At 58.3% G+C, this 19,293-nt stretch overlaps 3 protein-coding genes across 9 annotated transcripts in view; 1 reads left to right on the plus strand and 2 right to left on the minus strand.

Annotated features, from left to right (window-relative positions):
• The window catches only part of RNF123 (ring finger protein 123), a 33,937-nt gene extending 30,410 nt beyond the window's left edge, over nucleotides 1-3,527 (minus strand). The window contains exons 1-3 of one of the 4 annotated variants that reach the window (XM_046668962.1): nucleotides 3,170-3,527; nucleotides 1,150-1,260; nucleotides 800-884 (exon numbers count right to left, since the gene is read on the minus strand). In XM_046668962.1, the coding sequence (XP_046524918.1) occupies nucleotides 800-884; nucleotides 1,150-1,231 (167 nt within the window). In that variant the 5' untranslated portion in view covers nucleotides 1,232-1,260; nucleotides 3,170-3,527. Of the gene's footprint in view, nucleotides 1-799; nucleotides 885-1,149; nucleotides 1,261-2,356; nucleotides 2,737-2,764; nucleotides 2,942-3,169 lie in introns of those variants that run through there. The other 3 variants (XM_046668950.1, XM_046668963.1, XM_046668957.1) reach the window with 3 other exon arrangements.
• A 166-nt stretch (nucleotides 3,528-3,693) lies between these two features.
• MST1 (macrophage stimulating 1) lies at nucleotides 3,694-8,472 on the plus strand. 4 transcript variants are annotated; one of them, XM_046673928.1, is made up of 18 exons: nucleotides 3,694-3,787; nucleotides 4,443-4,590; nucleotides 4,670-4,782; nucleotides 4,866-4,980; nucleotides 5,064-5,200; nucleotides 5,281-5,401; nucleotides 5,549-5,667; nucleotides 5,849-6,017; nucleotides 6,201-6,331; nucleotides 6,418-6,520; nucleotides 6,672-6,808; nucleotides 6,901-6,936; nucleotides 7,026-7,146; nucleotides 7,318-7,395; nucleotides 7,539-7,685; nucleotides 7,767-7,873; nucleotides 7,972-8,111; nucleotides 8,238-8,472. In XM_046673928.1, exons 1-18 carry the CDS (start codon nucleotides 3,694-3,696, stop codon nucleotides 8,397-8,399), a joined length of 2,178 nt encoding a protein of 725 aa, XP_046529884.1. In that variant the 3' UTR covers nucleotides 8,400-8,472. The 4 variants fall into 4 exon arrangements, with proteins under 4 accessions (XP_046529884.1, XP_046529866.1, XP_046529860.1 ...); XM_046673910.1 differs by lacking the exon at nucleotides 7,318-7,395; XM_046673904.1 differs by lacking the exon at nucleotides 6,901-6,936 and having other exon boundaries at nucleotides 6,993-7,146.
• A 660-nt stretch (nucleotides 8,473-9,132) lies between these two features.
• Nucleotides 9,133-18,175, minus strand: APEH (acylaminoacyl-peptide hydrolase). Its single transcript, XM_046685672.1, has 22 exons — nucleotides 18,087-18,175; nucleotides 17,879-18,011; nucleotides 17,201-17,327; nucleotides 16,688-16,781; nucleotides 16,513-16,588; nucleotides 16,264-16,427; nucleotides 15,960-16,097; nucleotides 15,773-15,864; nucleotides 15,655-15,695; nucleotides 15,451-15,572; nucleotides 14,860-14,920; nucleotides 13,549-13,646; nucleotides 12,856-12,907; nucleotides 11,891-11,979; nucleotides 11,334-11,472; nucleotides 10,762-10,845; nucleotides 10,598-10,678; nucleotides 10,192-10,280; nucleotides 9,892-10,082; nucleotides 9,684-9,786; nucleotides 9,495-9,601; nucleotides 9,133-9,404 (listed from the first exon to the last, which is right to left on the minus strand). Exons 1-22 carry the CDS (start codon nucleotides 18,096-18,098, stop codon nucleotides 9,299-9,301), a joined length of 2,199 nt encoding a protein of 732 aa, XP_046541628.1. The 5' UTR covers nucleotides 18,099-18,175; the 3' UTR covers nucleotides 9,133-9,298.
• Between the last annotated feature and the right edge of the window lie 1,118 nt (nucleotides 18,176-19,293).

The following is a 19,293-nucleotide window of genomic DNA, read 5'->3' on the forward strand; positions in this document are numbered from 1 at the left end:
AGATCAATCTGTAACGTAGAAAAACACTCAGGGAATAATGTTTGATTTGAACCTATTGACAAAAATAGAATCTAAACTATACTTTTGGAGGTGAGAGCTATATCCACTATCTTGATGGTAGTGATGGTTTCATAGATTATCCATATTAAAACTTCCTGAGTTGAATACATGCGGTTTGTTGTATGTCAATTACTCTTCAATAAAACTTTTTTTAAAAGAACTAAACATGATGGAAATTTAAAAAAAAATTTCTATACAGTACAATCTGAACTACATACATCATGAGACGAACAAAACAGAAAGGAATCATGCTCAAATGGTCATGTCAGAATAACGAGAGGACAGATACTTTTTCTTCTATCTATTTCTAGGTTTCTGCTAGAGTGCACCTGTAACTCTGATATGGTCTAAAATGCATTAAACTTCCAAGGAAAAGGGGCTGGTATGGTCTGTACTTTATAGATTCAGGGAGGGCCAGGGTGGTGCAGATATGTGGGCAGGTGCACACGGGACCAGATGCTGACTGTGGAGTAGGTATGAGGTATTATGCCAAGCCCTGAATGTGCACCATGCCCCTAACCTCCACAACACCCTCAGAAAGAAGGTACTAGCACTGCCAGGGAAGAAGAAGAAGCGGAGTCAAAAGGCAGACTCTCTAGCCCGAGATCTCACAGCCCCAAGTGGCAGAATGAGAACGAAACCCAAGATAGCCTATCGAAAGCCCAGGCCCCCTAACCCACAAGCCAGCCTCCGTGGTCTGGTCCCATGGACTGAGGAGGGGCTACCCACCCGGCCATACCTGTTGGTGGCTGTGGTCAGTGTATGATCACGAGAGGAAAAGATGCGGTGCAGGTAGTCATTCAGCAGCTTCTCTTGGACAATGCCTGGGCCACAGGTCAGAAGGGAAAGAAGGGTCACCTGGTCAGTACAGCTCCCAGAGGCTCCTGGTCCTAGGCTAGCCACAGGGGTCAGAAGAGCAGTCACGTTGGGTGTACTGCTCCATGGTTGCTGGTAGAAAACAACTGGCTCATGAGGACTAGGAGGGCAGCGAGGCCTGAGACTCATTGGACCTGAGATTTTGCCGCCTTTGTCTCTTCCTGCTCCTTCCCTCAACACAAGGAGCATCCTCCCAGCCCTGCCAACCCTTACCTGTGACCTTGGATTTCTCAGCGTCTGAGGTCAGCCTATAGCTCTTGCGGGAGAAAGACACGCCGGCCCCCTTGGACGCCATCCTTCATGTCTTGTGGGCAGCCAGTGGTCCTGGGAACGGAGTGAGAGGACTGACCTCAGTCCTGGGGTGGCAGGAAGGCTTGGGAGCAGGTAAAGTCAGGTGCACGCACACTCACACACATACCAACACAGAGCAGAGGAAAGCAGGGGCTCCCAGCTTCCTATACAGGAACGGTGGGTGGGGTCTGGGCCCATGTGACAGGGCCTCACCATGTCCCAGTACTTAGCACAGGGCCCGACAGAGAACGGGTACCAGACTATGTTTGTTGAACCAAACTAAATGCCTCAACCCTGGGAAAATCAGACTAAAGCATCCAAAGTGAGGTGGCCTATGGGCAGAGCCCCTGTATCCTCAGTTGTAAGCCACACTGGGTCCAGCTCATATCCAGAAGAGAGAACCCTACACCACATTCCCCCCAGTGTAGTCCACCATTCAAAGGCTTGGTGCCATCTCCAGCTACAAGTCTTGCTGACACCCAAAGCTACGACCTCCTTCCTCAGCTCCAAGATCCTCCCTTCTCCTATCCAAAGGCCTTCTAGTTTTCTTGTTTCCACTCATACACACAGCCTCCCACCCCGTCAGAGCACCATCCCTGCCCAGTCCTCATCGCAGACCCCATGGGTCTTCCCACTGCTGTCCATCCCTCACATATCATGGTGTTGCTGCTGCTGCTTCAGAAGCTGCACTGTCGTTTGGTGCCAGCCTCAATGATCAAGAGCTGTGCGGCCCAACACTAGCCACATGTGGCTATTTAAATTTGAACTAAAGTTTGAAAAATTAAAAATTCAATTTCTCAGTTATATTAGCCACATTTCAAGGACTTAGTGGCTGCATGTGGCTAGTGGTTACTGTACTAGACACCGAAAACAGAACATTTTCATCATCACAGAAAGTTCTATTAGACAGCAGCGGTCTAGAGCCTGGCCCTCTAGCACTGCCTTAGATAGCACTCACTTCTCTGCAGCCTAGTCTCTTATCTCACCCCAAACAGGCTCTCTGCTTCCACCACACACCCTTCTCCATTCACAGTCCGCACCACGCCTGCCCCTCGGGAAGGTGACTCTCCCGCCCTGCCGCCCACCGCAGGCCCTCCGCCAGCGTTCCCGGCCGCTGCCCCTCTCACACCAGGGCAGGCGCAGGACAGACCAGACGTGGTCACTCATTTGATTAGTAAACTTTCCGGACATCCACACCGGGTGTCAGGTGCTGAGGACCCAGGTGAGAGGCGGATCTTGACTTTGTTCAGGGGCTCCCTGCCACGTCGATCCTGTCCAGTTTCGCCGAGGGATCTGGGCTCGAAACCGAACCGACCCCATCTCGGAGCCCAAGGACACGGAGGGCAGCGAATGTCCCCCCCTAGTCGCCCCCGCCCGGCCCCAAGCTCCGGAGGATCCTCCAGGCCAGCTCCAGCCCGGAGTCCTGCAGCATAGGCTGCGACCCCCGCGCGACGAGCACCCTCGCACCGGACAGGCCGGGGCCGCGAGGGGAGCCGCGGGGGCCGCCGAGCTGGAAGCCCTGCCGCCCCTCACTCACCCCCAGCTTTGGCCTCGGCGTCCCGGCTCACAACATCCGCCCAGCCTCTCGGCTACGGCGTCCGTCCAGGGCCAAACCGCGCGCCTGTAGCGCACGCGCATCTGTCCGCACCCGGCCTCCGCCAGGGGGCCTCCTCTGCAGCCTCCAGCCAGGTTGTTCCCGGCGTCTGCCTCACCCCACAGCCCAGCCGCCTCCGAGCCCCGCTGGCACAGGAGGAGCTCTTGGTCCAGCTGTGTCGGAACGCAACGTCCTAACTGGGAGCCCCAGGCCGCCTATCTTAACTCCTACTCGTACTTGGAGGCTCGGCTCAGATGTCCTGTAGGACGTCTGAACGGCCGCACCTGCCAGGGTCCCTACTACCTCTCGCCCCACCTCCATTCCGGCCAGATGGGTGACCTCGCTTACCTTCCCTGGGATGGCACCTCTGGCGGGGCGAGGGGAGCCTCTCTGGGCTCTGCTGCCAGGGGTGTGGGCCAACCTGCCTACAGCTGGCACCGATAAGTCAGCAAAAGGGGCGGGCTGCTTTAGGGCTGGGGCAGGGAACGCTCCCCACTTTACAGGGATAAGCTAAGGCTCAGAAAAGTTTAACATCACCGCCCAGGGGCTGGAACTCAGGCCTCTGGCAGTGAATATGTCCACACTGCCCTTCCCTTCAGAGCAGCCCAGGCTGTAGGGGGGCTCTATCCCAACCCTAGGGTATCTCGAGTTTCCCCACTGAACCTTTCCAACACCTGCCCACTACAGAGGGCAATCTCTCAGGGGCTAGCTGTGCCAGAGTGAGGGCCCTTGCACCTCACCCAGGGGGCCTGAGGCCTGGCCCCACCCACATTCCTGCCACTGGGTCTCAGGTCAGGCCCCAGCAGGCCTGGGGTGGGGGTGTGGAGCCAGAGCCACCCAATCCCGTAGGGACAGGTTTCACAACTTCCCGGATGAGGCCTTGGTGGGTCACAGTGCAGCCTCCGGCCAGGAGAATGGGGTGGCTCCCACTACTGCTGCTTCTGACCCAGTGCTCAGGGGCCCCTGGTGAGTGCCCCCGACACCATCCCCATCTGCCTTCAGGAAGAGGTCGACCCCAGGCCCATCATGCTATTCGAGCCAGGAGCTCACTTTCCTACTGGGCATGGAGCAGTGAGTGACCTTGGCTTCTTGCACAGAACTGGGCAGCCCCAGGAATACATATATACACTGCTAATTCAGGCCTGCGTTAGAATATCTACTGTAGCATTGAGGCAGTGTTGGGACCTCACAGATGCATACACACATGCAGGCAGTTATTCCTCACAGGTCTGATCTAACCTAGCATATATTGTCATGCTGGTGAGAGCCCAGACTTGGAGTCAAAATGCCTGGGTTAGGCCTCTGCCTGGGTAGTATGACAGCTCTGAGCCTTAGCATTCTCATCTGAGAGATGAGATGGGTCAAGCTCCACAGGGCAAGCACCATCACCCACTGCTCTCATGGTGTATGTTTTAGACCTGAGCCTAGTGCCTTGCCCACTAAACAGGGGTGCTGGTGATAACCACCACATCTGTGCCTGCCTCTCCCACCCTGTACAGGGGTCTGACCCTTGAATGTGAGCACAGAGTCCATCCCAGAGGCCTTGTAGTTTTGATCCCCTGAAGGAACGAAGAGTGAGCATGCTGATATACATGCACTGACATGCATGCCCACCCTGCAGGGCAGCGCTCGCCCTTGAATGACTTCCAGGTGCTCCGGGGTATGGAGCTGCAACACCTGCTACATGCAGTGGGGCCCAGGCCTTGGCAAGAGGACGTGGCAGATGCTGAGGAGTGTGCAGGGCGTTGCGGGCCCCTACTGGACTGCAGGCAAGTGGTCACAGGACCTAGGTAAGACTGGGGGCAGGGGAACCTGGGCACTGGGTGACCCTGTGCCTCCTTCTCCCAGGGCTTTCCACTACAACGTGAGCAGCCATGGTTGCCAACTGCTGCCATGGACTCAGCACTCACCCCATACACGGCTGCAGCGTTCTGGGCGCTGCGATCTCTTCCAAAAGAAAGGTGAGTGGCTGTGGAGAAGGGCAGGCAGGGGATAGGGGTGATGGGGCCTCAGGCCTTCTTGACCGCGGATCTCTTGCTCCCAGACTATGTGCGGACCTGCATCATGGACAATGGTGTCAAGTATCGGGGCACTGTGGCCATCACCACGGCTGGCCTACCCTGCCAGCGCTGGAGCCACAGGTTCCCCAATGATCACAAGTGAGACAGACACCTCCCCTCTGTCCCTGCCTGGCCCGGCACCTGCCCTCAGCAAGCACTGTATTGCTGCTCTTTGCCCCTAGGTACACACCCACACTCCGAAATGGCTTGGAGGAGAACTTCTGCCGCAACCCTGACGGGGACCCGGGAGGTCCCTGGTGCTACACGACAGACCCTGCCGTGCGCTTCCAGAGCTGCGGCATCAAGTCGTGCCGGGAGGGTAAGCACCTCCGAGTTGAGCCCGGGGCGGGAGGAGCATGCCCACGCCCATCCACGAACCCACCGGCCCCATGTCCCCAGCTGCTTGCGTTTGGTGCAATGGCGAGGATTACCGCGGCGCAGTGGACCGCACCGAGTCAGGACGCGAGTGTCAGCGTTGGGACCTGCAGCACCCGCACGCGCACCCCTTTGAGCCGGGCAAGTACGCGCGGGCGGCTGGGCACCAAGGAGACCGCGCTAGGGGCGGGCCCAGGCCTTCAGGGGCGGGGCCGAATATAGGCGGTCGTTGGTCCGGGTCAGATAGGACCTGAGTCCCAGGGTCTTGTTCACGCCCCGCTACCGCCCCCAGGTTCCTTGACAAAGATCTGGACGACAACTATTGTCGGAATCCGGACGGCTCGGAGCGGCCGTGGTGCTATACCACAGACCCGCAGACGGAGCGAGAGTTCTGCGACCTCCCCCTCTGCGGTAGGGCGCGGGGCGGGGCCTAGGAGGGCACCTGGGAAAAGTGGGCGGGCGTGGCCTGGCCGGAGAAAGAGGAGGGGCTGGGCGTGAGCCGCCTGGGGACCGTCAAGAGTGGGGCTTGGCCTCAGCCCCAGTCCTGGTCTCAGCTCCCGCTCGTGCTCCGACCGGCTTCCGTCCATCCAAGGGTCCGAGACACAGCCACGCCACGAAGCCACGACCCTTGACTGCTTCCGCGGGAAGGGCGAGGGCTATCGGGGCACGGCCAACACTACCGCCGCGGGCGTGCCCTGCCAGCGTTGGGACGCGCAGAACCCGCATCAGCATCGCTTTTTGCCGGAGAAATACGCGTGCAAGTAAGGTGTAGGGCCGCCACTGGGGGCGTACTTCTGCGGGTGGGACCTGAGGAGGGCTCTGGGGCGGGGCTTGAAGGAAGGCGGGACCTGGGGCGGAGCTGGAAGCTGGGCTCCAGCCGGAGGCGGCCTGGCTTGCGGGCTGGCAGGCCGGGACCCCCAGGGCTGAGGGGAGCGCCTGCCCAGGGACCTTCGGGAGAACTTCTGCCGGAACCCCGACGGCTCGGAGGCGCCCTGGTGCTTCACATCACGGCCTGGCATGCGCGTGGCCTTCTGCTACCAGATCCGGCGCTGCGCCGACGACGTGCGGCCCGAGGGTAAGGCCCGAGCTGGGACTGGAGGCACAGAGCTGGATGGTTGGGGCGAGAACGGGCTGACGGCTGCCCCTGCCCATCCGTCGCAGACTGCTACCGCGGCGCGGGGGAGTGGTACCGCGGCTCGGTCAGCAAGACCCGCAAGGGCGTAACGTGCCAGCGCTGGTCCGCGGAGACGCCGCACAAGCCGCAGTGAGTCGGTCGGCAGGCCGGCCCCTCCCAGACCTAGGCCACAGGTCCCGCCTGGTCCTAACTCTAAGGCGGCACGCTGTGGCGTCTCAAACTGGAGCCCAGCGGGAGTTGGGGATTACCCTGCTATGACTTGGCTCCCCCTCCCGCCTAGGTTCACGCCCACCTCTGCCCCGCACGCCCAACTGGAGGAGAACTTCTGCCGGAACCCGGACAGGGATAGCCATGGACCCTGGTGCTACACTACTGACCCGGGGACTCCATTCGACTACTGTGCACTGCGGCGCTGCGGTGAGCGCTGGCGACACTCCCCCGGGGCCCCGCCCCTAGCCTCCACCGCCAAAGGCTGGCTCTCTTAAAGTGGGTGAACTTGGGTCTTTCAGATGATGACAAACCACCGTCCATCTTGGAGCCCCCAGGTATGGACTTGGGCCAAGCCTGGGTCGGGACCCATTTGCCCCCCATCTCAATCCAGTCAGGGTTTCATGCGGCCCATCCCATCCACCAGTCCAGATGCTGTTTGAGAAGTGTGGCAAGAGGGTGGCTCACCTGGATGAGTGGCGCTCCAAGCTGCGTATGGTGGGAGGCCAGCCGGGGAACTCTCCCTGGACAGTCAGCTTGCGCAACCGGTGAGGCACAACTGCCGGTCTCCCCCAGAGGAGCTGAGGCTATATCCTCAGTACTTATACCAGCAGAGGGTGGGAATCTGTTCCTGGCCTCAGAGGTCCTAGCCAAGAGATGGCAGGTCCATCTTGTGTCCCAGGACTCACTGTTCCCTCTCCTAAACCCCACTCCTCCAGGCAGGGCCAGCATTTCTGCGGGGGGTCCCTAGTGAAGGAGCAGTGGGTACTGACTGCCCGGCAGTGCTTCTCCTCCTGGTGAGCCTTCCTGCGGTTTGGGGACCCAGTCCCACCCCCCTGCCTTCGTCTTCCCCTTAGCCACCTTCCCCAGGCAAGCCAACAGGTGAGCTTGGGGCAACAGACTATGAGTCACGACTGATCTAGCAGAGCTTCTCTCCCAGCCATGTGCCTCTCATGGGCTATGAGGTGTGGCTGGGCACCCTATTCCAGAACCCGCAGCCTGGGGAGCCAGACCTGCAGCAGGTCCCAGTGGCCAAGATGGTGTGTGGGCCCTCAGGCTCCCAACTTGTTCTGCTTAAGCTGGAGAGGTATGTGACAAAGTCAAGAGGGTGTGAGGTAGTGCTGGGCCTTGTGGCATCAGGCCCTGAGTGTCTTCATTCCTGCTAAAGACCTGTGACCCTGAACCAGCACGTGGCCCTGATCTGCCTGCCCCCTGCGCGGCATGTGATACCTCCAGGCACCAAGTGTGAGATCGCAGGCTGGAGTGAGACCAAAGGTAAGGGCCCAATGCAGGAGCATGGACTGCTCCAGGCTAGAAGGCCCAGCCTTGGATCCTACCCAGAGGCCCTCTCTTTCTCATTCCCTTTACTGTAGGTACAGGGGACAATGCAGTCCTAAACGTGGCCTCACTGAATGTCATCTCCAACCAGGAATGTAATGTCAAACACCGAGGACGAGTACACGAGAGTGAGATGTGCACTGAGGGACTGTTGGCTCCTGTGGGTGCCTGTGAGGTCAGTGGCAGGGCCCCTGGCCAGCCCAGGGAGGGCATGGGAAGTTGAAAATGTACTCCTTCTTCCCCAAGAGGGCTAGTCTCTACCATGGCCCAGGGTCGCCTCACCAGTTCTCCCACCTACTAGGGTGACTACGGGGGCCCACTTGCCTGCTTTACCCATGACTGCTGGGTCCTGGAGGGAATCATAATCCCCAACCAAGTGTGTGCACGGCCCCGCTGGCCAGCCATCTTCATGCGTGTCTCTGTGTTTGTGGACTGGATTCACAAGGTCATGAGGCTGGGCTAGGCCCAGCCTCAATCCTATGTGCCTTGGGGAAGACGAAGCTTCCTGTCAGACATAAAGTCACCTTTCCTCTTTACACATGTGCAGGGTACTTCTTAGGCTCTGTTTTAGGGAATGAATTGGCAACTCCTGGCTAGGACTTGGGTGGCTGGAGGCCACGTACCCTGGGCTGGGCATTCTGACCCTAGGACTACCTTAGCCTGTGAGTGCTGTGGAAGGGCAGGGCCTCTAGATACACTGTTGAGAGGAGAAGGATGGTATAGGGCGGTTTCTTTTTTTTTTTTTTTTGAGGAAGATTAGCCCTGAGCTAACTACTGCCAATCCTCCTCTTTTTGCTGAGGAAGACTGGCCCTGAGCTAACATCCATGCCCGTCTTCCTCTACTTTACACATGAACCTACCACAGCATGGCTTTTGCCAAGCGGTGCCATGTCCACACCTGGGATCCAAACCGGCAAACACCAGGCTGCTGAGAAGGGGAACGTACGAACTTAACCGCTGTGCCACCGGGCTGGCCTCAGGGCAGTTTCTAACAAAGGGCTGCAGTAGAGGGAGCTAGCCCGGTGGAGACCCAGTTGGCCAGGACAGGCAGTGGCTGAGCCTCTCACTGTCCCATCCCCTGTCACACTGGAGGTAGATGAGGTCTTTATGGCTACCACACCCAGGGCCCATGGTCTCTGAACCCCAAGGGTGAGGCTGGGGTTAGAGATGGCTTGATCCAAAGTACCAGCAGAAACTAGACTGTGTGTCCTCATTTATTATAACTATATAGCCCACATTCCTCGGCTCCCCCATCCATGAAGTCCAGAACCCAGGAAGCCTCTCACCACTCTGCCAGACCCTGGGGCTCTCCAGGAGTGAAGTGTGGCATAGGCCAACCAGCTTATGCAGAGAGGCAGGGCTTCAGGTGCCCAAGTGTGTGCGCAGCCAGAGTACAGCATTCATGAAGCTGTCCGATTCCACTTCCACCTCTGATAGCGTGTGGGTGCTTTTGGGATAGAGCAGGAGCCTGTAGACGTTGGGCAACGATGTTTCAGGTTGGAGGGTCCTCCTCTGCTCACTTGCCCACCAACTGCTATGGCTGTCCTGCTGCACTCACCGAACAGGCACCTTCCGGGCCTTGAGGGCACGATAATATTCCACGCCCTGCTTAAAGGGCACACGCCGGTCCTCCTGGCCCAGCATCAGTAACAGTGGCGTCTTCACCTGGGTATGGGGAGTGGTGGTGAGCAGGGCCCCAGGCCCTGGACGGATTGCCAGCCCACAGGGCAGGGGCAGAGCTGTGTACCTGAGGGGTGTACTTGATGGGTGACTTGTCTAGCATTTCGGCCCACACACTGAGGTCTGGTAAGCAGTCACTGCTGTAGGGGAAGCCAGCCTCCACCACACACCTGCAAGAGACTGAGCTGATGCAGTCCCAGGAGCTCTGGGGCCTTTGGGGGCTCCCTGGAGGTAAGGGGTAGAGGGAAGGGCAGGGACCTGTGGGGCACACCCACCAGTCAGGGATGTCAGTGGAGCCCATCATGGAGGCGATATTGATCACCGGGTTCCGGGCCACGCAGGCACTGTAGGTTTCTGGGTACTGACCAATCAAGTGACAGGAGAGGAAGCCACCATGGGAACCACCCATAAGGGCCACGCGGCCTGCATCAAAGTGTTCTTCCTGGAGCACCTGCTCTACTGCAAACTACAGGGTGGGGCAGAGCATGCTTCAGCCAGTTGCCTGCCCAGCTGAATGGAGCCACACCCCTGACAGTCCACCCTCCAGCCTGTCCAGAAGCCCCAGCCCCTGATACCTGTACGTCCTTCACATCCTGGTTGCCCACATTTCCTGGGAGGGAGAGGATGCTGTCCTGGCCAAAGCCCGTGGAGCCACGATAGTTCACTGGAGGTCAGGGAAGGACCAGACAGGGTGATCAAGTGACATTCCCAGCCCCCTGGACACCCTTTCACCCATCTGTGAATTAGGTGCTTGTGACCAGCTATACTACAGACTGTCAAGGTGAAGGGGCCAAGAAATTTGACGCTGCTGCCCAGTGACCAAAGCACCCTTTTCATGGCAATTCCTGGTATTGGTTATCAGGACTTGGCTAGAGAGAGGCCTGGAGACTAGGGTGGCACCCATGGTGTTTGTACAAACCGGGCCCACCTCATCACCCCCCCCCAACAGCCCTACCAGAGCCCCTGGCCCTGCTCACTCACCTAGTAGTACTGCAAAGCCCATCTTGCAAAGCATAGCTGGGAACAGCATCCAGGCAGTGACAAAGGAGGAATGGGGCCCCCCTGCAGACAGGGAGCAGAGGGTGAAAGAGCCAACTAGGAGGGGTGGTGGGAGGGCAGGGGCTGCTCTTAGGTCAGATGCTTACCATGGGGCATGACCACCATGGGCACCTGGGTCTTATCTGGAGGGTCGCTGGGCTGCAGAAGGATTGCTTCAAAGTCAAGGCCAGCTGCAGGGAGAGGGCAGCAGTCAGCAGGGCCAGTGCTACTGCTCAGGGGCTTCCCCCTCAAGGCCTCAGCTGTAGCTGCACGTCTGGGGCTGACCTCTGGAACAGAGACCTGGCCAAGGCAGCTAACACTATGACACATGTACCCCAGAAGGCTCACACTTCCGCCCTAGTCAGGGAGCCCAACTCTGCAGGCATAGCATTCTGGATGAGGTGTGGTCACAAAGGCCTCATATAAGGCCTGTTGTCTTTAGACCTTTGTTTTCCCACCACAGATTATTTGGCCTGGTAATGCCCCGCTCTGATACCCAGAGCAGGTGCCCAGATGACTGGACACTATTCCCTATGACTGTCCACAAGAGGAACAGAAAACCTTTTAGAGGTAACCCCAGGAAACCCCACAATGTGAGACAAGAGGCAGAAAAGATGACCACAGATGCGTGTGCTGGAGAACTTGGAGAAGGCATCCCTCTGTCTCTGGCCCAGCTCACCATACTGCACATTCTCTTGCTCTGGAGGTGGCTGTAGCACCCGGATGCCCCAGGAGATGTCAGGAATGGGCTCGGCCTCCTCCAGGGACACCCACAACACCGACTGCTCCTTCCCTGCAGGAGGCAGGAACCCAACTTTCTGCCAAGGGGAAAAAGTGTGTCACAGGTGGCCGGCTGCCTGCCTGCTCTTCCACCTCTGCCCAGAGTGGGAAGTGGGCAGCTCTCACTATGCTCGACCTTCTACCCACCTCCAGAGGGTACAGTATAACTCCTGTTGTGAGCTGGCATACACAAAGGTACTCATATACAGAACCACATATACCCCTTCCTCCTCAGCTTCTAAGCTCTGCTGTCTCCCTGTGGTGCATTATGCCAGAGAACTGGGAACTGTCCCGGGCACCATGCTCTGTACAGAGCAGATCCTAGTGCAGTAGTTCCCTCCCATGGGTGCCAGACCTTCCTGGACCATGCTGGGCTGTGCCCAGTTCCCCTGACCTGGAGAGCTCTGTTTGCACACAGAACCCCTGCCTCCTGGCCCGAGGTCCACCAACACTCACTAGGCTTGGGGGTAGGCTGGGAGTGGAGAACTGTACCACCATGAGGTCCCGGTCAATTGTGAGCAGCTTCCAGCTTCCACCTGATCCCCCTGGAGAAGGCAGATGTCACTAAGTGCCTGGCAGAGGCTACCACCTTTCCCACCCACTCCCTGCAAAGCCAGATCTCAGGCTGGAGGCTCTATGACAAGGTACCCCTTCCAGCCTGAGAAGCAAAGGGACTGACACAAACAAAGGAGCTGACACAAACACCCAACTGCACACAGCCCTGGGTGAGCCTTCTGCTCGGTCTGTTCATCTGGCAGTCCCTGGCTGTGCCTGGGGACCACCAGACCACCACGGCACATCCACCCACCAGTTGATGACTGCAGTCTGCAGGGCTAGCAGCTAGGCCCAGGGAGTTGGGGGCGGGGTGTGCTGATTCTGGGCAGTGGGGTCCAAGGAGAGTCTTAAGCAAGGACTGTGCGATGAGATGTAGTTTGGGAGCAATACTTTGGTAGCTTTGTGAAGCAGCAGGTACAGTCAGGGCAGGTGGAGAATTCAAAAGATGTTTTAGGGGCAGAATCACCAGGCCTAGTCATATCAGCCAACACAGGGCTTCTCCTGGGCCCTGGGGTGACAGAGTTGCCACTGCCTGTGATGGGGCACCCGAGGTTTGGGGAGGGGGAAAAACAACTCTGGCAGATGTTGGCAAAGGAGAGTTTTGTAGGTTGGAGGAGCAGGGGTGGGTGCCGTGCTGAGGTGGGACCAGGACATGGACAGAGTTGAGCGCCGAAGGGCAGTGGAGCAGGGGAGGCAGTCTGTTGGCTGGGTAAGGGTCCTGCATGGGCAGGGTCCTCTTGAGACTATCAGTAAAAGCTGAGGAACAGTCAGTGATGCAGAGTGGCCAAGAGTGCCACTACTGCCCCACAAGCTCGAGCTCCAGTTCCACCCCTGGCCTGGCTGGCCCGTCCACCAGCCCTGCTCACCAGCCGTCAGGGAGGTCACACTATGCATCTGGGTGTCCACAGCAAACAGGTCCTGAAGCAGAAGGGAGGCCACGTGTGGCACCACATCCAACAGCCCTATGGGTCCCACCCCCACCTCCTTTCTACCCTCTTGGGGACCCCTGGGCCAGGCCAGGGCTGTGAGCAACTATGGCGACATCTACTCAGTGCAGTAGGGAGTGGCCTAAGAGCCTGAGTTCAAATCACAGCCCTGTCACAACTTGCTGAGTGACCTGGGCAAGGTAAGAAATGCCTTTGTGTCCTTTGAGCCAGCATGAGGATCAACTATCACAACCAAATGGAGCCTGGCACACTACAGGTATCCCCACCCCATCCCTGGGAGAAGGGATCTGTCCCATCTCCATCAGCTCTTTGTATAGTGTTCAGGGGCCCACCACAGTGGCAACCCCCTTGTCCTTAAGCTGGAAATGCCTGGGGGCAGGGGTTGCATCTCTGCCTCAGGAGAAAAGGCTAAGGGTTCTGTTGTGGGGCACCAGGGCAGCCACCCTCCTCATGGAAAAGTGAGTCCAGGACAGGGGCAGGCAGGGCCTTAAGGGGCTAGTGAGACTGTGTGGCTGGGCATTCCACCCAGGGGTGTGCATATGCTATGCCCCAGGCCCAAGGCACCTAGGGGATGTTTACAGGGGCTGCCTCAACATAATCAAGGCCCCTTACCTGACGGCTGTGCTGAGCTGAGTCAAAAACTACTCTTTGGCTGTCAGCTGACCAGCATCCCAGAGGCAGAAGGTTGCAGTAGATCCCAGAGAAGTTCTCTGCAAGGACAGGAGGGCTGGGGGTCTTGTCCACGAGTGGAGGTGTAGGGGGTCAAGACTGAGGCAGACTGAGCTGCTGGGGAATTCACCCGGGACCCCTACAACTATGAGAAAACGGCAGTCCCACAGATGGGGGCACCGTAGGCGAAGAGGAGCTGCCCAAAGGTGGGGGCTGAAGGGCAGAGGCCCTTGAAGGCCCAGGAGAGGCAGAGCTTAAGAGCTTCTGAGAGAAAGCATGGTGCTCAGAAGAAATGCACTGGCTTTCCTATGAGCTGCTCTTATTGGGCCCCTGGTAGGCACCAGGAGCTGCAACCAAGATAACACCTGTCTATCTGTCCATTAGTGCTTAGCAGAGTGCCTGGTATAGGGAGCTGAATAAATCCTACTCTTTAATATCATCACTCATTTAACCCTCACTATAATCCTACAAAGAAGGCAGGGGCAACCACCGTCTCCATAAATGAAGAAATGGAAGCTCAGGGAGGTCAGGACACTGTCCAAGGACACACAGCTAATAAGAGGCAGAGCTGGGATTCAGACCAGGTCCCCCCCACTGCATCCCTGCAACCCAAAGAGATGATAAGGAGGCCATCGCTTGTCCACTGGACTCCTGGAACTGACCAGGTGGCCTCAGAAAAGAGACTCTCACCCCTCATGTCATTGGGATGGTCTAGGATCCCAAGCAGAGCTGTGAGCACCTGAGACTGCAACCAGAGCCTGTCGGCCAAGATCCAACCTCCCAGAGACCCCTGCTGACTCAAGGGCTTGCACTGGACAAATGCAGGGCTGGGGGGTGAGAGTGGGATAATGCAGCACACTTGGGCTTGGAGCCTCTAAAGTAGGACATTCCAACCTAGTGCACCTTCTGAGACCCCTTAAAGGAGCAGTGGTTTTAAGCAGTCACTGGAAAAACAAGAAAAATGTAACTGAGCTATAGCACAGGAATGAATGAAATCATCCAAATCCTCAGCCAGCTTGGGCTGCTCTGATCTCAGCTTTGGTCCAGTTGACTTCCTTCTATCAGAACAATTCCCTACGGTGATGACCCCACTCCCTGTGGAGGCTGGACATGGGGCTGGCCCAGCAGGGACGGAGACTTCAGAAGGGACCCAGGAAGGAAGAGTTGAGGCAGCTGACCCTGTGCAGGGATAACAGATGGTGGGAAAACAGAGCTGCGGACTCCATTGCACCCACCCTGCCACACACCCGTTACCTCCCAGCTGCCGAGGAACAACATCCACCACCACTGACGTGACCTTGGTATACCAATCATACTGCAAGAGAACACAATGGTCAGGCCCACCAGGGGACTGGCAGTGCCCTCAGGGCACAGAATGCTGTACCCGTCCTCTTCTCTGATAGACCCGGGTAGCCTCAGGGAAGGGAGGAAGGACCTGAGATGAGCCTGATGTTTCTCCTTTCTGGTGACCTGGACCAGATGTCTGGAGGGGCTCTGACTTTCACTAGGGGCCCAAAGCTCTTCTTGGGTAAGGACAAAGACAGTAACTACCCACTATATCCCAGTCCCTTGCAGAGCCTGGCCACATGCAGATGACAAGCAAAGGGAGGAGCATTCTTGTAGACGGAGGATGCTCTCAAGGTAGTGAGTCTTGACAGTGCAAAGCCCCCCATACTGGTGCACTCAGCCTCCAGGCCCTGCCTGGAGAGGACAGGCAGAACTCATACCATCACTGCACCCAACACAGGAGATCCACTGAGGAGCCCATGGAGAGATGAAACTGAATCTTTAGCTCTCATCCACCATTCCCTCTTGCTGACCTCCCCCCGCCCACCTCCAGCTCACCAGGCACAGCTGGCTACACTGATGATGGGGAACCAGAGATGGGTACTGTAGGTAGACGATGCGGCATTGGTCTGGGCTCAACCGGGGAGAAGAGACAGCCAGAGAGTCATCTGAGAGGAGCTCTAGATCAGACAGACATGTGAGTATCATGCAGGCTGGCAGGGCCAGTGTGTCAGCAAAGCACAGGTGGGTGCCAACACTTACCACACTTCCCCCCGATGAGGTCCACATAGTACAGGGCTGACCTGGAACCGCCAGAGAGACACTCAGCTTCAAGGCTAGCCTGAGTTGCAAGGCCCCCTGCCCTGCTCCACTTCCTCACCTGCGATTGGTGCAGAAGCGGATGCCCAGCCGGAAGGGCTCATGCCACCAGCCTACGAACACCACACCTGTGTCTCCAGGGGCCCAGAATGCCTATAAACAAGACCACAGGGCAGGTGTGAACAGGGGCAGTAGCTCAGGCAGGGCCCCCAGACTCCAGGAGTGATGTAGTCCAAGTCAGCACTAACCTGTCCAGGGGACACACTCTCAGGGACCCCCTCAAGCACAGAGATGTTGCCGCTCTCGACATCCAGCACGCAGAGCACAGGAGTGCTTTTGGAAACCATGTTTTCTCCCCAATCTTCGTAAAACACAAACTGATCACCCTGAGAACACAAGACACTGAATGCCCAGCCTGTCTTGCAGGAGCCTACCCTGCCCCCTAGAAGCCAGGGCCTCCCCATTTCTGACGGGCACAGTGTGAGCAGGGAGCACACTGAGCCCTGGGGCTGCCCTGAAGTGCCTCCATCAACTAGCCACAGCCATGAGCACCTTGATGGCCTGGTCTGGCTTCTTCAGCCTGGCCATTTCATCATCGCTGCCACCGATGTCCAAGGCTTTGGTCTGAAAGAAGGACTCAGCCTTGGGGCGCTTCTTCTCTGCCACATACAACAAGTGTGTCTCCGAGTGTGACCAGGACAGGCAGCCAAAGCAGTCTGGGTGCAGGGAGGGCAAATCAGGGGGAGCCCTGGGTTATGGTTGCCCCTCCTGTCTACCCTGCTCACCAGCCAGCTGCCTCACCATCCTCATACACGGGTCCATGTTTCTCCAGTGCCGACAGGTTGAAGCTCTTGAGCTTTCGGTTCTTCTCCCAGACCTGAGGACATGTGGGCATCAGGTTGCCTGCCTCCCAACTGAATCTTAATTGTGGGTCTGTGCCCCTAGTTGCCCACCACCTGGTCTCATGCAGACTCACCTCCAGGAACTGCTTTTCCTCCCCAAGGCCCGTGCCTCCAGCCTTGCGCAGCACAGCTTTCATGGCGCCTGAAGGAGAGTCTCTGCTCAGTAGCCTGAAGAAGACACAGGGTAGAAGGTCAGGAATACCTCCCACCCAGTGATATCCCCATCCTGCCCCCTTACTGGCTATAGCCTCTTAAATAAGATTCTTGAGGCTTTGGCCCCACATCTGCCTCTGTAGCCCTTCTAGCCCCACCATGGCAGCTAGCCTTGCCTCTCTTCCCTGGGGCAGGGGCTCTACTCTCCCCAGCCTCCCTGAGCCTCCATGGGCTCTAGTCCAACCCAAGCTTGGAGCAAGCCTCCAATGCTTATCAGGCCATATCACTAGAGACCACATAAGCTACCAACGGGCAGAATCCTGGCTCCTGGCCTCCCTTCTGGGCCCCACCCGCAACAAAGGACATGGTAAGCATTCATAAAAGGCTTGTAGATGGCTGTGGCTTTGCCTGCAAGTTTCCTCCCTCAAACTTACTCCCCCCGGGTCTCCACACTGTTGCCCGCAGGCCCTGCAAACACCACTGAGTCCCCATCATGGAACACCAGGTACTGGCGGCAGAATCGGATGTTCTCCATGCGTTCCAGGTCCCTCTGAGTCCACTCTGCGAGGAGAGGCATGAGATTGCTCAACTTGACCTGACCAGCCCCACCCCACCCCCAGGAAGGTCCAGTCCACCTCCCTCAATCTGTCTCCAGATAGTCTGGGTGCAGGATGGACAACACTTGGTCACAACTCATGTCTAGGCCCACAGAGCCTGAGCTGATTGCATCTTGGAGAGGAACCACTACTGCTCCCAGCACCCACCCTAGAACCTTGAGGGCAGCCTGGCACATGTCTGGATACAGTGATGGGGATGAGCCGTACAAAGCCGACACCCTGTACCTTGGTCTAAATTCTACTCTCACATCCTCAACTCATGCCTTCATGGGCACCATCCCATAAGACTCTGAACAGCCCACCCCCCATATACCTGTGTGGGAAGACATCTCAGGGCGGGGGTGTACTCTCTCACCCCCACTCTCTCCAAGCTCCCTCTTCCTCCACCCATCCGTGAGCACCTATCAAGCAGCGAGCCTTCCACAGCCCCTTCTCTCCACCCGAGTGCACAGTCCCAGAATGGGCCCGCCACCCGATTCCCCTCCATACACACACCAGTGTGCACCGTCCGGTAGCGGCCCCCGTACTGCGTGGTGACCTCTGGGCCCAGGCAGGCGGCGCTCAACGCAGGCTGGCGGCTAAGGCCCCGGTACAGCGCCGCCGCCTCCTCGGGCTCGCTCAGCAGCACCTGCGCATGGGACACACCAGGGTCAGACCCGGCTCGGGCTGCAAGCACCACGGGAACCGCGGGCTGAGCCCTCACCTGCCGCTCCATGGTAGCTCTGGGCACCCGGGGCGAGGCGGGGCGTGCTGGCGCCCGGAAGTGAGGCTCAGGGGGGAGGAGCCAGGGGCGGCTCGACCATGCTCCGCCACGCCCAGCCCCGCGGTGGGAGGAGCGGGACCTTCGACGAATGGGCGAGGACCGTTAGCGGAGGGGCGGGGCCTCGATGGCAAGGAAGCGGGACCTGTGAAGGACAAGTCGGACCTTCGGACTCCGGAGTCCTGGAGGGGAAGGGGCAGGGACCTCGAGGAAAGGAGCAGACACTTGGGGGCGGGCTAGGCTGGTGAGAGGCGGGGTCTGTGGACGAAGCCCCAGGCCTGTTACTGGGAGAGGAGGGAGTGGGAGCTCCGAGGAGAGGGGGTGGCCCTATGGAAACAATACAGGAGCAGGTCTATAGGGTCGTGCGAGGTCTGAGAGGAATGACAGGGCTCACGTTGAGAAGGGGGTGAGATCTGAGTTAAGACTGGGCTGTGAGGCGAAAGGAGCTAGGTCGGACGGGGGTGGGCCCTAAGCATCCGGGGCGGGGCCTGAGAGGGATGCAGACCAATGAATCTTTGACGATGAGGGGTGGGGCGGGGCGGGGCAGGAACTGAGCCCAGTGAGGGTCAGGTCAACGAAATGGGAGGGTGAAGGGCGGGGCCTGCCCCAGCAGGGATCTTCCGCAGCTGTCGGTCTGTCAGGTCTCTCCTGGTCCATTATGAGGCCAAGATTCACCAGACGCTGCCAGGACCTGCTCTGGAGGGACTCCCAGACAGACAGGGAGAGAAGGGCCAGGTGCGCTCCTGGCTCCCTCAGGTGTGGGGCAAAGAAGGCCGGGTGCCTAGTTCTCAGGGTGTCGCCTGGGTTTATCGGCCGCCATGCCTATCCCAAGAGCTATCTGTCCCTGCAGCCCTCACCCGCCTGGCACAGTGGCAGCTTGCTGGGAATCGTGACCGGATGAACCTCTGCTTGCCTCCCCAGGCCTCAGCTCAAGCTCTTGGGTGCAGAGGGCCTGGTGGGGTCAGACTCCACTGGAACCAGAGAGCTTCCTGTGGAAAGAAGAACCTAGGCAGGCAGGATCCCTCAGCACAGTGGCACAGGACTGGGCAGGCTCTGATGGCAGAGGAGGGCAGGAGAGACTGGGCAGCAGTCAGGCCAGCAGGGATGCCCCCTCCTCCATATACCCTGAGCCTGGAAGATCTTGCACACC

Source organism: Equus quagga, chromosome 1, assembly GCF_021613505.1.
Source record: "Equus quagga isolate Etosha38 chromosome 1, UCLA_HA_Equagga_1.0, whole genome shotgun sequence".
NCBI lineage: Eukaryota > Metazoa > Chordata > Mammalia > Perissodactyla > Equidae > Equus > Equus quagga.